A 16,896-nucleotide genomic window follows, 5' to 3' on the forward strand; every position below is an offset into this window, starting at 1 on the left:
TTATAGGAGACCTCACTGAATAACTCCAAATAAAATAAAGACTACTCTTCTGGATATTTTTCAGCTAAAAAAATAATTCCACTTTATTTATAAGAATCCAAATTATAGGTGAAAATCCTATAACTTCCGTCAACTGACAGTCCTAATGCTAAGAAAAGTGGCAAGTGATGTACCCACTAAAACAAAATTTTTTTGTGGCAACATATACAGCAGAGCTGTTCATTTTGCTCGCACAACTGAAAATACTTTGCCATATGCCAATTTCTTGGAGAGGTCTTTGACTCCTGTTGACAAATGAAGGAATTTCTAGAAAAATCCTTAACTGAGGTAGCTAAATAATTCTGGCAGAGAGAGAGAGAGAGAGAGAGAGAGAGAGAGAGAGAGAGAGAGAGAGAGAGAGAGAGAGAGAGAGAGAGAGAGAGAGAGAGAGAGAGAGAGAGAGAGTTGGGGTTTCCCCATGTTATTCCAGGTTTTTCAGCATGCACAACATGCAAATCAGCCAGTGAACACAAACAGAACTTTTACATGGTTATACAGTGCTGTGCCTTTTGCAGGAACATCATTAGATTGTTAATGTCAGGGTTTCCACTCAACACATCCCATGCAATTATTATTATTACCAAAGAACTTCATAAATTTTGCAACCACAAATTTCAAAAATATGGTGAGGGGCTTAGCTTTCACGAGATTTTTGAAATCTAATACTGCATCACACTGCTGTTAGTAAAATGCATAATTACCATAAAAAGATATGCTTGCAACAAAGTGAGAAGACATGTCCTGTTTATACTACAGCACAACCAAACAGATCAGAGGAGCCTCACAACGTAGTTGTTTTGATAAGAATATTAGCATTAGTAGAGGCATACGATGCAAGAAAGCAAGCTTATGCCACATCAGCCAAAAAAAAACCTCCCATTTCATCCCTCCATTCTTTCCAAATGCCTGTCCAGCTCAGCCTTAAATTTATTTAGGCTATTTGCTTCCACAACAAAAGATGGAAGCCTGTTCCACCAACCAACTACCCGCTGGCTAAGGGCAAATTTCCGCACATCTATTCTACAACTATCTTTCCTCAATTTGAAACTGTGCCCCCTCAGGTTCTTTGATCAAGATGAAGAATCCCATCAGCATTCAAGCTTGCTCAACCCATTTAAGGCCTTATACACCTCAATCAGATCACCTCACAGGTGCCTACTCCAGGCGCTGCAATTTGCAGAACTTAAGGCTTTCTTGTTGCCAATCTTGTTCCCTTCTTTGTACTTGTTTTGCAACTCTACATCCTTCCTAAAATGATGCCTCCAGACCTGTATGCAGTACTCAAGGTAATGATGCAGTACTGATCATTGCCTTATACAAAGTGATTATCACCTTTGTTGCCCTTCTCTGTACTCGTTCCAGTAGCTCTACGTCCTTCTTGAAATGAGGCCTCCAGACCTGTATACAGTACTCAAGGTGCGGCCTGACCATTGCCTTATACAAAGGGTACTAGGAAAGTTTTGCAATACAGCTTTGTTTATTTAATTTTTTCAAAGTAATTTCCTCTACATTCAATACACCTCTCCATCCTCCGAAACCAATCTTTAAACCAGTTCTGCCAAGTTTCACTAGGGAGTAAAGCACACTCGTTGTCCCAAGCCCGTAGAAGGTCCTCATCACTGGAAAACCGCCTCCCTTTTAGCTTCATTTTCACATGCGGGAACAGTGCAAAGTCGCAGGGAGCAAGGTCTGGGCTGTAGGGAGGGTGCTCGAGAAGTTTCAGTCCTGTCGTGGTCAAATATTCGGTGCAGGCTTTGGCGCGGTGAGCTGAAGCATTTCGTGATGGAGGTACCAGGTGTCCATTCTTGACTTTGGCCGCAGGTTCTTCATAGATCCAATGACTTTAGGCAGGCATTGTTCAGTATACCACTTAGCTGTGACTGTCTTCTGCGTGTCCAAAACGACACGTTCCACAATTCCACTCGATTTGAAAAATACAACTATCATTTTCTTCTTTACAGATCGGGATTTTCTGACAATTACGGGTCTGCGTCATCATCAAAGACCCAAACTTTGTTTTGAGCCTTGGTCGGCAGATCGTAATAGTACAGCCAAGTCTCGTCACCTGTCACGATGTTGTTCGCATACCGAGATTGTCCCTTATCAAACTTTTTTAACATCTCCCGGCACCAAGTCACACGTCGTGTCATCTGCTCTTCAGTCAGTTGATGTGGCACCCAGAGAGAACAAAGTTTCTTCACGTGCAAATGATCTTGCAGAATCGAACGAATTGCTGGTGCATTTAGGCCCAAAGTATCCTCTATCTGTTGGTAGGTCACTCGCCTGTTTTCGTCAAGCATTTTCCTCACAGCAGTAACGTTTTCCTCCGTAACTGACGTTCGTGGCCTTCCCGGCCTCTCAGAATCCTCCAGAGTGAAATTTCCCCTTTGGAATTCTCTATACCACCTGAATATCGTTGTACGATGTGGACAATCATCATCTAGTGCAAGAGTCATTTCTTCTAAGCACTGGTCTATGGTTAAACCACGCACAAAATTATACCGCAAAACTGTCCTTATCTCATTTCGTGACCACGATGCCATCGCAAGCACTTTACACTCTCACTACTAATGAATAACTGAGCCCATCGACTTGGCGTGGTGGCTACTATGCACGTATGAACATGTCTCAACATGCAGCAACAAGCAGCTTCCTGTGATTCATTGTTGCATCATATTGCAAAACTTTCCTAGTACCCTCTGTACAAGGGAATAATCACCTCCCTATCCCTGCTAGCAAAATTCCTATATATCATTGACAAGACTCCATGAACTGCCCTGGCAACCCATATGCACTGTATGGCAAACTTCATATTTGGCTGGATAATTACCCCCAGGTCTTTTTCACTTTCCACTTCCCTGATTGTAGTACCACCCAGTTGGTACGTTTCTCTTCAGTTATTGTTACACATATGCAGTACTTTGCATTTGTTAATGTTAAACTCCAGTTGCCACTTCCCAGCCCATTTTCCCAACTTTTCTAGATCCAGTTGGAGCAGCATACCGTCATTACTGTCGTTAACAACCCTGCCAACCGTTGTATCATCTGCAAACTTGGGCATTAAACCTGATATACCTTCATCAATATAATTGATAAATATTCAAACAACAATGGGCCCAACACCGAATCCTGGGGTACTTCACTAATAACATTTGTCCATGAAGAGCAGTGGCCATTGATTAACACTCTCTGTTGTCTCCCACTCAACCATCCCTTTATCCATTGTAGCAGCTTACCCTTGATGCCATACCTCTCCAATTTGTACAGTAGTCATCCATGTTTTTTTGTTTGTTTGTTATTTGGTTTTTAGGAGTATTAGCAACTAAGGCCATATTGCTCCGGGGATATGCGGTGGTCATTCCCTGACCTTTCTGCATCCTCCGTATTTGGTGGTCACGGGCTCGAACCCCAGTCTAATCAAGAAGCGTGTGCTATGCACTGCTGCTCCTGCCCACCTGGCTACGGAGGCGCCAGTCTTTCATGCGCAAAAGTATCGAAAGCTTTCCTGAAATCCAAGTATATGATGTAAAAATTATTTTTGGCATTCAGTTCCTTTGTGACCACATCATAGTAACCAATCAAATTGGTCAGACAAGACCTCCCTTTGACAAACCCATGCTGTGTCTTAACTATTACTGCAGTCTTGTCTAGATGTTCCTACAATGCTTTTTTAACCAGTGATTCCATTATTTTCTCCGGAACACAAGTAAACTAACAGGTCTGTAGTTACTTGTTGTCACCTTTTGAACCTCCTTTGTGAATTGGTGATACATTTGCACACCTCCAGTTCACGGACCTCCCCTGAGTCCAAGGAAGCTCTCATAATTATGGCTAATGGTTTGCTTACTTCCTTTGCTGCCTCCTTTATATAAAGGACGCCTCCGTAGCCAGGTGGGCAGGAGCAGCAGTGCATAGCACACGCTTCTTGATTAGACTGGGGTTCGAGCCCGTGACCACCAAATACGGAGGATGCGGAAAGGTCAGGGAATGATCATCGCATATCCCCGGAGAAATATGGCTTTAGTTGCTAATGCTCTTAAAAACCAAACAACAACAACCTTTATATAACTGGATATATCCCGTTATATTAAAGGAGCCTTCCTTATGTTTAACTTCAACAATTTCTCCACCACTTTGCTCTCAGTTATTACAAAATCACTTAGCTCCCTGTTAGCATTTGATAAACGTCTGGCACTACCCTCATTGAATAACTCCTCATGTGTGAATGTAGATGCAAAATACTCATTCAGTTTATCAGCTACCTGAGCATGATCATCAATAGTCAACCCATCTTTGTTAAGTGGTTCAATCTGATTCATCCCTTTCCTTCTAGAGTTTCCTTGCTTTTTTTCTTTGCATCCTTTACCAAAGATTTCTCATAATATGCCTTCGTCTGCCTAAACTCCTTTGTGACTTGATTACAGACTAGTTTATACAGAAGCCTATGGCAGATATAAGTTAATCTGTAATCAGGTCACAAAGGAGGTTCGGCAGGCAAAGGCAGATTACGAGAAATCCTTGGCAAAAGATGCTAAGAAAAACAGCAAGGATTTCTTTACTTATATAAACTCTAAAAGGAAGGGGATGAATCTGATTGGTCCACTTGACATCGATGGTTCGACTGTTGATGATCCTGCTCAGATAGCAAACAAACTGAATGAGTATTTTGCATCTACATTCACACGTGAGGAATTATTAAGGTTTGAAAATGGCAGAAGGTTATCAAATTGTAGCAAGATACTTAATGATTTTGTAATAACTGAGAGCAAAGTGGAAGAGAAATTGTTGAAGTTAAATGTAAAAAAAGCACCTGGGGTGGATGGGATCTATCCAGTTATATTAAAGGAGGCGGCAAAGCAACTAAGCAAACCCTTAGCCATAATTATGAGAGCATCCTTGGACTCAGGGGAGGTTCCCACGGACTGGAGATGTGCAAATGTCTCCCCAATTCACAAAGGGGGATCGAAGGGTGACACGAGTAATTACAGACCAGTTAGTTTAACTTCTGTTCCGGGTAAAATAATGGAGTCGCTGGTTAAAGATGCATTGCAGGATCATCTAGACAAGACTGCAGAAATAATTCAGACACAGCATGGGTTTGTTAAGGGAAAGTCTTGTCTGACAAATTTGATAGGATATTATGATGTGGTTACAAAGGAACTGGATGCGAAAAATAATTTTGATATCATATATTTGGATTTCAGGAAAGCTGTTGACACTGTTGCGCATGGAAGACTATTGTACAAATTGGAGCAGAATGGTATTAAGGGTAAGTTGCTACAATGGATAAAAGGATGGTTAAGTGCTAGAAGACAGAGGGTGGTAATCAATGGGTGCTGCTCTTCTTGGACTAATGTTATTAGTGGAGTCCCACAGGGTTCGGTGTTAGGTCCACTGTTGTTTTGTATATTTATCAATGATATTGATGAAGGTATATCAGGCTTAATGTCAAAGTTTGAAGATGATACAAAGGTTGGCAGGGTTGTTAATGACAGTAATGGCAGTGTGCTACTGCAACAGGATCTAGATAATTTGGGCATATGGGCTAAGAAGTGGCAACTGAAGTTTAACCTTGACAAATGCAAAGTACTATATATGGGTAGAAGTAACCCCAGAGAAACGTACCAACTGTGTGGTACTACACTTAAGGTGGTAGAAAATGAAAAAGACCTGGGAGTAATTGTGCAGGCAGATATGAAGTTTTTTGAGCAATGCAGACAGGCTGCCAGGGCAGGTCATGGGGTTTTGTCAATGATATACAGGAATTTTGCTAGCAGGGAAATGGAGGTGATTATCCCTCTGTATAAGGCAATGGTCAGGCCACGCCTTGAGTACTGCGTACAGGTCTGGAGGCCTCATTTTAGGAAGGATGTAGATTTACTTGAGCGTGTACAGAGAAGGGCAACAAGATTGGTGAGGGGAATGAAGGGATCCTCTTACCAAGAGAGGCTTAAGTTCTGCAAATTGCAGTGGCTGGAGACTAGGCACCTGCGCGGTGATCTGATTGAGGTATATAAGGCCTTGAATGGGTTGAGCACGCTGAATTCTGATGGGATCCTTCCACTTGTTCAGATTACAAATCTAAGGGGGCATAAATTCAAATTAAGAAAAGACAGATGTAGAATAGATGTGCGGAAATTTGCCTTTAGCCAGCGGGTGGTTAATTGCTGGAACAAACTTCCATCTGTCGTTGTGGAAGTTGATAGGTTGAATAAATTTAAGGAGGAACTGGACAGGCATTTGGAGGGAATGGTGTGATTTTTTTTTTTTTTTTTTGGCTGATGCTGCATAAGCTCATACATTTGCTTTCTTGCATCACATGCCACTACTACTACTACTACCTGCCATAGGCTTCTGTGTCGCCTGATACTTTATATGCATCCCATACATTCTTCTCCTTTGCCACTAGCCATTAATTCATCTGACATCCATTTAGGCCTAAACCTTGAACAGTATTTCTTAGTTGGTAAAAGCCTAGTAGCCTCCAAGATTAAGTCCCTAAAGGCTTCTCATTTACAATTCACCACTGGTAACATCATCAGTTGAAACCACTGTACAGAATTTCAAAACTGTCCGAGAACTCTGTAGTCACCTTTACGAAAACAAAAGCCCTTCCCTTTAGTCCCGATGGTAGTTACATCTTTAAATAATTCCCACATCAATACATTGTGATCACTGTCGCCCAGTGGTTCCTTTATCTGCAGATTCTTAATGCATGAAGAATCACTACTGATAATCAGATCAAGAGTTTTACTCCCTCTGGTTGCCTCTCGAACATGTTACTGTAGAAAATAGTCATCCAATAAATCCACAAAAGTCTTGCTAGTGTGCGAATGACCAATCCACAAGTTCCAGTCAATATCTGTAATGTTAAAATCTTCCATTATAAGAAATTCTGATTTACTGGCCCACTATTTCTCTGCACAATTGCTCATTATACTCAGCAGATTCATTAGGCCTATAACACACACCTACTCTCATTTTTTCTTTCCCACCAAACAGACTCAACACTGCATCGTCCACCAGCATCAATTTGATGTACTTCCTTAGATTTTATGTGTTTTTTAACTAACAGCATAACCCTTCCTCCCTTCCTATCCTGTCTATCCTTCCTATACACACTGTACTCTGCAAATTCCAACTCTGCACTGCCTAATATCTGTGTGACACCACATCTCTGATATCCCAACAATGTCTGCCTTTAATGTCTTGACTAGCACTTCAAGCTCATCAAATTTATTAACTATACTCTTAGCATTGGTGTACATGCAAGTCTATATGCACCTGTTCCTGCTCCTAGCCACCCTAGCACAGACCATGCATTTACTTTTTCCACTATGACTCCTAGCAGTCCTGGAAATCTCCATTACCTTGCTTTCCAGTCTGCTGCCAATTCTAATAGAAGCAGTGCAAGAATCACTTTTGCCTCTGCCTGCAGCCACTGTTAACCTTTTAGTCTGTGTATCTCCCCACACTAGCAGTTTTCGACACACCTAACACTGCCTCGATAGCAACAGCAAATATTCTTGCACCCTTTCTATTTAAGTATATCCCATCCCTGTAGGAGCAGTCTCTACTGTCAACAAGCAGAGACTAGGCTGAAAAAAATTCTACCCCTTGAGCCTTGCACAATCTCTCGAGGGCAGAATTAATTGACAAGGCTCTCATCATATACTCCATGCTATTGTGTCTGGGCAGAATTGCAGATAATATTAGTTAATGGTAATATTAACACTGTTAATATTATCATTAAGTGTTTCATAGTCAGAAAGATTCAAACTATGGTAAACTGAAGTACTATTTGTACTTATCCTCCATTATAGCATGTATAGTGGTTTTTTCTAATGTTTCTCATTTGGAGAGGTTTGGGTAGAATCAGAAAGGCTGGAAGTATGGTACAATACAAAATTTTTTTATAACTGGAACTGGGAATATTTATCGTACTAGAAAACATCAGATATAAATAATAAAAATAATTACATGAAAATAAATTTAAAAAATAAACATTGTGCTTTTCTTGTAGTTACCTTTACTAATTAATGTGCATAAACTTTTGTAATAGGTGGCACTCAAGTACTGAACCATGCGGGATTCCTTCTTCCTGAATAAAATTTGAAGATAAGTGGTCGTAAACTTGAAATGAGTGGTGATGTAGGAAGAGTCTGATAAATTGTGGCAGATGTCTGCATAGTCCTAGATCATATAGGTTTTGCATTATACCATATCTCCAAGATTTTTTTTTGTGTCAAAGAAAACCATGGAAAGGTGTTCTTTTTGTACAAAGGCATCCCAGAAGCCACATTGCACTAGGTTTAGGAGATCATTTTAAACCAGGTTAGCTGAAGGCACTGATAATTTTTTCCATCACCCCGCCCATACAGCTGACAAGTGAATAGGTTGGTAATGTTACTGATTTGTAGGATCTTTTCCTGGTTTCAGAAGTGCCATAAGATAAATATGACACCATTTGTCTGGGAATGTATTTTCTTTGAATCTGTTGTAGAGAAGTAAGTGTCTCAAGGGCTAGTTCAATAAGCTGTGCTATCATGTTATAATGTATTCCATCTGGTCCTGCTGCAGTGAGTCTGGTGGAGGCTAGGGCTTGGTATAATTCTGACAATGCTGTTATTTTTGTGGATTCCAAAACAATCCACAAAAATAACAGCATGCTTAAATTGTAAGAAGCACTAGATGTTGAGTCAAAACTGATCAAACGTTTTTCAATTTGTGCTTTGTGTGCCTGAAAATATAGTGAGTAAGATGTCGTAAGTGACTTTCCTAATATGTTTTGCCCAAGCCTGTTTAAAGTGGATAGGATTCACAGTTGTTGGGAACTTCCTGAAGATGTTCCATGCTCTACTCTTCTCTTTTTTAACTGCACTGCATTCATTATTCCAACACAACTTTGAGCATGCTGTTATTTTTGTGGATTGTTTTGGAATTTCTTGGTCCTCTGACTGTAGTATTTGGTTAGATATATATTCTACAGACAATTTATGGACCTGCTTTTCTTCCAGTATTGCTAGCCACTTGTACATATATCCCATTTAGCTTTGGAAAAGTTCCATTTGGTAATTTGGTTAGAAAAGTGGGGAATGCTTGTATCAATATGGCATATCACAGGGTAATGGTTGCTATTCAGTGTATTGCTATGAATAGTCCATCCAAGGTTTTTGATTTTTTATTTGTGCATTAGCAACAAGGACTATTATGTACCAAGACCATCCAAATAAAGGACATATGGTTGCTAATCACAGAGAGACATCAATAGCTGAAGTAGAGCCTGTAGGAAGATGTGCATTTATAAATGTGTGCTCCATTATTGAGGGTTACCAGATTGTTTGGTCAAGTAATAGTTTGTTCAATTCAATAGTTCGTCTACATTTGTCCAGGGTTTGATTTCCTCATATTGGATAGTGACTGTTGAGCCATCTTAGGATGCAGTAGAGTTGAGCAAGTTGTACTACTAATTCTACTAAGTTGGCATAGCTTATATTTTGGTTAGGGGGCAAGTATAACAAGACTATAGTTAAATCAAAGTTAACAATGACTTGTACTGCAACTGCCTCAAGGTTTGTTTTTGGTGGGATTGGTTTTGAGAGTTGATTATCAACACTATCCCCTCTATATGTGCTAGATTGTCTGGATTTCGTTTTTTGTTCAACATGATCTTTCCTGCAGACAGAAGGTGATGGGATCATATTGTGAGAGGAGATCTCAGACGTCAGTCAAATTACTATAATAACTTCTATAGTTCCACTGCAAGAAGATAAGCATTATTTGGGTTTACTGCAACCCTCAATTTATATTATATTTAATATTATATTTATAATATTAAATTTAATTAAATTTAACTAAATATTATATTTAATATTTAATAATAAATATTAAATATAATTAATGACTATATTCATGATTAGTTGTAAACAGCTCTGAACTGGTGGTCGTGCCAGAGTATAAACAAGATTTTGGTGGTGAAATGTATTACAAATAAACATATTGGAAGTGCAGATTGTTGGTAATTCACAGCAATAGCCTCACAAAGTGACATCACATACAATACATGAAAACTTTTCTTGAACTGAAGCTTATTATAAGAAAAATCTGTAAGTACTATAAGGCAGTAGCAAAGAAAATATGGAAATATACACACAAAATTATGGTTCCACATAAACTTTTACTTAGGAATTTTTAAACTGGCGTGTTCCCTTTCTGCATTTTCTACACTTTCAAATAACTTCTTAACATATTTTTTAAATCACAGGATTTCAAACTGGGTCCCACAGAATCCTACAGTTCCATCAGAACTCATTGGGGATCCCCTTTGAAGTAAGTGAGAGGGAGATTATTTTGCATCTTTGTATGTTTTTTTTTTTTTTTAATATAAGAGGAACAGCAAATATAGAAAGTTATCTGTGATGAGGGTTTTGAGATGCAATAACAATCTTAATATGAATTAAGAAATACAGCCACTCCCCTTCTTACGTAATACTTGACTTATGGAAATTCGATTTTATGTTTTAAGTTTTCGCCAGCCGGTGCAAACTTAAAAAAATCATGGAAATGTATTTTGCATCCCGTAGGAATAAATGGAGGTATCGTGAAAACATGGCAATGTGAACCCAATAACACATTTTATTTTTATTTTTTTTTATTTTGCTAATTCGTTCCAAGACCTCGGAAGTTGAAATTTTTGCTATATAACTAAGCTATTTATCTCTCTAAAAGGTCATTTTTATAATGAAAATTGCACTACACTTTCTTCGTTATCATATGTTCCATTATAAGAATCAATTTAACCCCAGGGGTTCACATCTGGTGAGTATGGGCTTGGCATACCCAGGGTCCTGAGCTGGATATCATCATTCTTCTCTTTCTTGGTGATTCCCTTATTCCCTTCTAGTTTTGACTCTCTCTCCGGGTAACTCGAGAATATTTTTTTTTTGGTTTGTGCAGCATAAGCTTCCTTGCACTATGTAGCTAATAATAATAATTTTGAATGCCTTTGTGATATTTTTCTAAAACACATTTCTGGATGAAAAACACATTTCCTCTCTACCATAAAACAATATGCACTTTCCAGTATATTGGGCTTTTCTGTTAGTGCAATATTATAAATGGGTGGTAAACTCGATCTTATTGCATTTGCGATAATATCGATAACTGGAATTGTGTGGGTTTTTATGCTATGGTATTATGGCGAAATGAGTTCCCTTCACTGAAATCTTCAATCACATAAAAAACAAATAAATTTTCAGAATCTTCGCTTCATTCCTATTTAGTTATCATAATGGTGAAGGGAAAGGGACCAATGGAAAGTGCAAGTGCTGGCAGTGCTAGGAAACAAAAAAAAATTGATTTAGAAATGAAGATGATTAATTAAAAACTATGAAGCAGGACAAAATTTGTCATCTATTGCACGAAATTAGGTCTTGCTGCTTCAACAGTGAATACTATTTTAAGGGACAGTGCATGTATAAAAGAACATGTTAAAATCAACAGTGATCACAAAACAGCATTCAGGTGCTATATCGAAGATGGAAAAGCTATTAATAATGTGGATGGAAAATCAGATTCAGAAGTGAGTGCCCCCGAGTCCAATGACCATTCAAGCAAAATCAAGAAGTATTTATGAAGATATTAAGGATAAGTACAGCGAATCCCAAGCCAAGTTCATGGCAAGCAATGGGTGGTTTAATAGGTTCAAGCATTGCGCTGGTTTCCAAAACATTAAAGTATGCAGTGAAGTCTTATTGAAGTCACCAGTGACGATTCTGCAGCTGCAGAAAAATTTTGTGATGTGTTGGAAAAAACCCCTTCTAAATCTCCACAGCCCTCAACTTCCACAGCGGCGTGCATCAGCTGGAGAGTTGATTCTGGCAACAATGCTTGAAAGGTAAAACATGCTGATGTTATGCCTGTCTCCTCTCTCTTTTTTTAATTTTATAATTTTGAAATTTTTGTAATTTTTCCTGCGCATGAGATAAAAAAATTGGATAAATAATTCTATTTACATGTTTGTCGAACATTTATTTTTTTCTTCAATCAAATTTCATCAAATTTGCAAGTGCTGCATAAGCATTTAGGGACATTCCAACTTATGTAGAGTTCTACAGAACACAACCCTTACATAAGTCGAGAAGTGGCTGTATTCAAAATACAGAACTGTCTAGAGCAGTAGTTTTCAAGTGTTCCGCAGGATCATGGTGAGTTCTGCAGAACACACTTTGTTCATTGAACTTTTAATTTATCAATAATAATAATTGTTTTAAAAAATTAGGGTTTCATGAAAGTTTAGATTTGAAGGATTCTGTGGTTACGAAAAGACTGCAAAACACTATTTTAAAATAACATGAAAATTACATACCTTTGAAAGAGCAAAGGTTTTGATGCATCTAGGCCTTGCATTTTTTTTGCGACAAATGCCATTGCAACAAGAATATTAGATTTCTCATCTGCAATTTCTGTCATTTGGGATGCCTGATGGAATACTACAAAATGACAGAACATTATGAAACACAAATATATCCGTTCTAAGTATATAATCTTTATATATAGTAAGAACAGAATCACAATGCATTCTATTCATTACCATTCAAACCTAATCATCAGTAAAAATGATTAAAACTCCAAAACTAGTTTTTTTTTCTCTTAAAAAAAAAAAAGAAAGGAAAAAAGTGCAATATTAATTACTATGTGAAATTCCTCATATATATTACAGTAGCAATATTAATTAAGAAATATCCAATATAGCTAGAACAGTGGATTGAATAAGTGCATTATTTTGTTTCTACTGATGTTTTGGTTAATGACACATTAACTACACAGCACAAGAAGCAAAATAATGATAACATAATCAAATTAAATAGTGAACTTAGGAAAATAATAGATTAATCATACTAATTATAGAAAAATTCACAATAAAAATAAATAAGAATTTGTAAGAATACAGAAGAGTTCAAGTGAAAAGGGCAAAAATACCAAAACATTTCTAAAGTGTGCTCTCTGCATTAATGATAGCTTTTTATATTTCCTTCAAAAACCCTTCAGCATTGAAATATCACAAAAGATATCAATACATGGACTGACCTGTGAATTTATTTATTTTATCACGGGTACTATATTTAATAATAGTACAGATCATACTTTAGCATTTTATAGGTCTGCAATAAGAAAACATAAAACTACATATTGAAAAACAGCATAAATTTAACTTAAATTTGTAAAAAAAAATTAAGTTTCTTATAAGATCACACACAGACGTTATTCGTAAATTTTATGAAAAGTTCATAAAAGCTGAAAGGTACGTTATTACATAATTTCTGAATGACTTCTGTCAACTTATTATTGAACAATAATCTGTTAAGTAAAAAAAAAAAATTATATTTACCTTTGAATGCTTGTTCAAACTGTCCATTAGAATATAAACAAAGTGCCAAGCTACACAGGACAGAAGTATCCACCTTTTTGATTAGCATATAGTGTTTAGTGGCTGCCTCTTGTTGATTACAGATACTGAGATTTAAAATAAAAAAGAAAAGAAAGAACAATGCAGTATCTGAGAACAAGAATATATTTTTTAATATTAAAAAAGAAATCATTATTTGAAGCAAAACATTTCCGGGATACATTCAATTCTTAATTATTCAGCCACGAAAACATCACATTTCCTACAAAACTATTAGTGACAGTGATTGTAAGATGGGTATGCACATAACTTTAGAAGTATTTTAAAAAAGTCACGATTCATTTGTATCAATAGTAGCATTCGAATTCTGCCACCATTGTTTTTGTATCGATATAGCTGATACTAAACGTTTCTATGTAACTTATAGCAGTGTAATCAGTATCAGCAGAGGATTATAACCTATAAATTATAGCATTTCTTACGTGTTTTAATAATTTAAGTTGTCACACGACAGTTATATTCATTGAGCTTTTAGAATTAGTGATTTTGCATATATATAATATCACAAATAGCTAGCGTGAGAGTTCAAACCATGTACGTGGCAATAGATAGTTAAATTTATTATCTATTATAATTACTTAGATTTTACAAATGTGAGGTTATAACTTAATACATATAATCTAAACTTGATAGGAGATACGAAATTCATATAACGTTAACTCGGTAGATGCTAAAACTTGATACTGAAATAAATAAATAAATATATATATATACAGGTAATCCTTTTATAATGCGGAGGTTAGATTCCAGAAATATCACGCGTTATAGAAATCGCGTTATATGAGGTTCAGGCTTCATACAAAATGTAGGGTTATGTTCCATAGTGTTTTTTTAATTATAAAAACAATGACATTCAACAAAAATATTTTATTCATTCAAAAATTCATGTAACTAACTATTTAACAAATACATAGCATAAAATTATAAAAATTAGGAATTGTACATAATTTCATTGCACATAATGCATAAATTTCAAAATTAAAGAAATGGATGTTTTAATCATCATCACTGTCTTCAGAAAAAATATTTCGTAGATATGCTTTATTTACGAGTGGTCGGATGTCGTTATCACTTGAAATCTCTTCAACATCATTTGTATAATTCTCACTGGGTACTTCAGCTGGTTTTCTTATCAAAAAAGTCGGTAATAAGACCTTGTTTACCACTATCTGCAACTTTTTATTAAGTTCATAATATGGAGAAAAACAACTGTCCAATTGTATTTTGAATTTTTCCGAGCGCTCTGTTGAGAGATCATTATCTATAAAATAACTTCCTAACTTTTGTGCCAAATTTAATCCTTCTGCTAATTTCTTTAGACTGAATTCTTTAACGGACTCAGTACAATCAGAATCTTCAGTAGAACTTTCCTCACCACTTGTATTTGGTTTGCCGTCTTCTATTAATTGAACCAATTCCTCCTCATTTAAATCTGTTTCTTCATCAATTAATTCACGGATTTCATTTTCAACCATATTGGAAAATCCCTCGCCACCACAAATGTGTGCCAGGTTTGTTATACGACTTAGTTCAGCATCCACAGGGGGTACGAAATTTTGATTAAGGACAACACCAGGCCATATTTTTTTTCCAGCAACCTTTCAGTGTAGAGGGTTTTAACTCCTTTACACATAGAGAAATAATTTTTACACAATTAAATATTGAAAACTCTTTCCACGCTTGAGGCAGTGTCATGTTTGGATTAGATTCCATTTTTTTCAAAATTAATTTGAATGTTTGACGAATATAATATGCTTTAAACGTTGAAATTATCCCTTGATCAAGGGAATGAATAAGTGACGTTGTATTAGGAGGCAAATAAATTATTTTAATATTCGGATGGGTTACATTTTTTGAGTGCCCTGGCGAGTTATCTAAAATTAGTAAAATTTTAAAGTTGATATTCTTTTTCTTTGTGTATCTTTCTACATCAGGCACAAAACAGTTAAAAAACCAATTTTCAAATATGCTAGCTGTAAGCCATGCCTTTTTGTTGGCTCTCCAATAAACAGGGAGGGTGGACTTGTCAATCGCTTTCATAGCAAGAGGATTTAAAGATCGGTTAATTAACATTGGTTTTGTCATGTAATCACCTAACACATTACTACAAAACAGTAGAGTAATTCTGTCTTTAGAAACTTTGAATCCAGCAGCTGTTTTTTTATTTTTCGATATATAAGTGCATTCTGGCATTTTTTTCCAGTTTAACTCAAATTCATCTGCATTGAATATCTGGTCTGCACTATATCCACCTTCTTCAATGATTTTTAAAAGTTCTTCTGGGAATTTTCAGGTTGCATCTACGTCTGCTGATGCTCCTTGGAGCTGAAGATTATGCAAAGAAAATTCCTTTTTAAAATTTTCGAACCAGCCCTTACTGGCACAAAATTCATGCTGAGAGCTTTCTTCTGAAAAATCTTGTTCAAGTTCTTTTAAATATTGATAAATTTTGAGGGCTTTTTGTTTAATAAGGTTTTCACTTAAAGGCATTTTCTTGTGAGTGCAATCTTCAACCCAAACCATTAGAGATTTCTCCATTTTTTCCATTAAAATATCGCTTACACGAGCAACGTTCTTTGCACTTCTTGTTGACCCAGCAATAACACTAACTCTGATTTTCTGCTCATTTTGTTTGATTGTACGAATTGTTGATTCATTTAAATTCAGTCCTTGCAACGACTCCTTATTTTTCTCCATTTTTCAACTGATCCAAGATTTTAATTTTTTCTTCGAGAGAAATGAATTTTCTTTTCAATGTTGGTTTTTTTCCTTCTTTTGCAGTTTTGGTGGCCATTACTATAAAAAAAAAATTTTTTTTTTGCCAAATGGTATTTTCCCCGAATAAATTCGCTATTTATAACTACTTTGCAATTGGCACTACACAAAAAAAATATGTATGTATGTATGCACTTGTGTGTTTCCCCTTATATAAATTCAGTTCTGGCAACTACACCCGTCATTCAAGCAGACATTAAACGAACATAAAGTTTGATTTTTAAGTCGCATTGTAAAAGTGTGTGAAAAGAAGTGATACAACAATTTGTAGATCGCATTATATTGAAACCACAACTGTGTAATACAAGGGTAGCCACAATTTATAAACTATGTTATATCGAAACCACATTGTATAGGTACCGCGTTATACGAGGGTTACCTGTATATACTGTATTTCTTCGATTCTAAGACTCCATCGATTGTAAGATGTACCTTAATTTCAGAAAAAAAAGCTTTGATTCTAAGAAAAAATAAATAAAATAAAACACTAAAACAAATCTAACAAATATTTTTATTATAATAGAATTCAATTTACTAACAACAATAGTACCAGTATTTATCAGTAGATATGTTATTCATCACTTCCTTCTGAATCTTCTGAGCCGTCGATATCT

At 36.4% G+C, this 16,896-nt stretch overlaps 1 protein-coding gene across 2 annotated transcripts in view; it reads right to left on the reverse strand.

Moving 5' to 3' along the window:
* The window catches only part of LOC150087035 (tetratricopeptide repeat protein 37), a 702,248-nt gene that overhangs the window by 220,354 nt on the left and 464,998 nt on the right, over positions 1 to 16,896 (reverse strand). For both annotated transcript variants that reach the window (XM_090371768.1, XM_090371767.1), the window contains exons 29-30: positions 13,430 to 13,554; positions 12,407 to 12,530 (exon numbers count right to left, since the gene is read on the reverse strand). In XM_090371768.1, the coding sequence (XP_090227894.1) occupies positions 12,407 to 12,530; positions 13,430 to 13,554 (249 nt within the window). The remainder of the gene's footprint in view (positions 1 to 12,406; positions 12,531 to 13,429; positions 13,555 to 16,896) is intronic.

Source organism: Mastigoproctus giganteus, chromosome 4, assembly GCF_048544385.1.
Source record: "Mastigoproctus giganteus isolate SK-2022 chromosome 4, ASM4854438v1, whole genome shotgun sequence".
Classification (NCBI taxonomy): Eukaryota; Metazoa; Arthropoda; class Arachnida; order Uropygi; family Thelyphonidae; genus Mastigoproctus; species Mastigoproctus giganteus.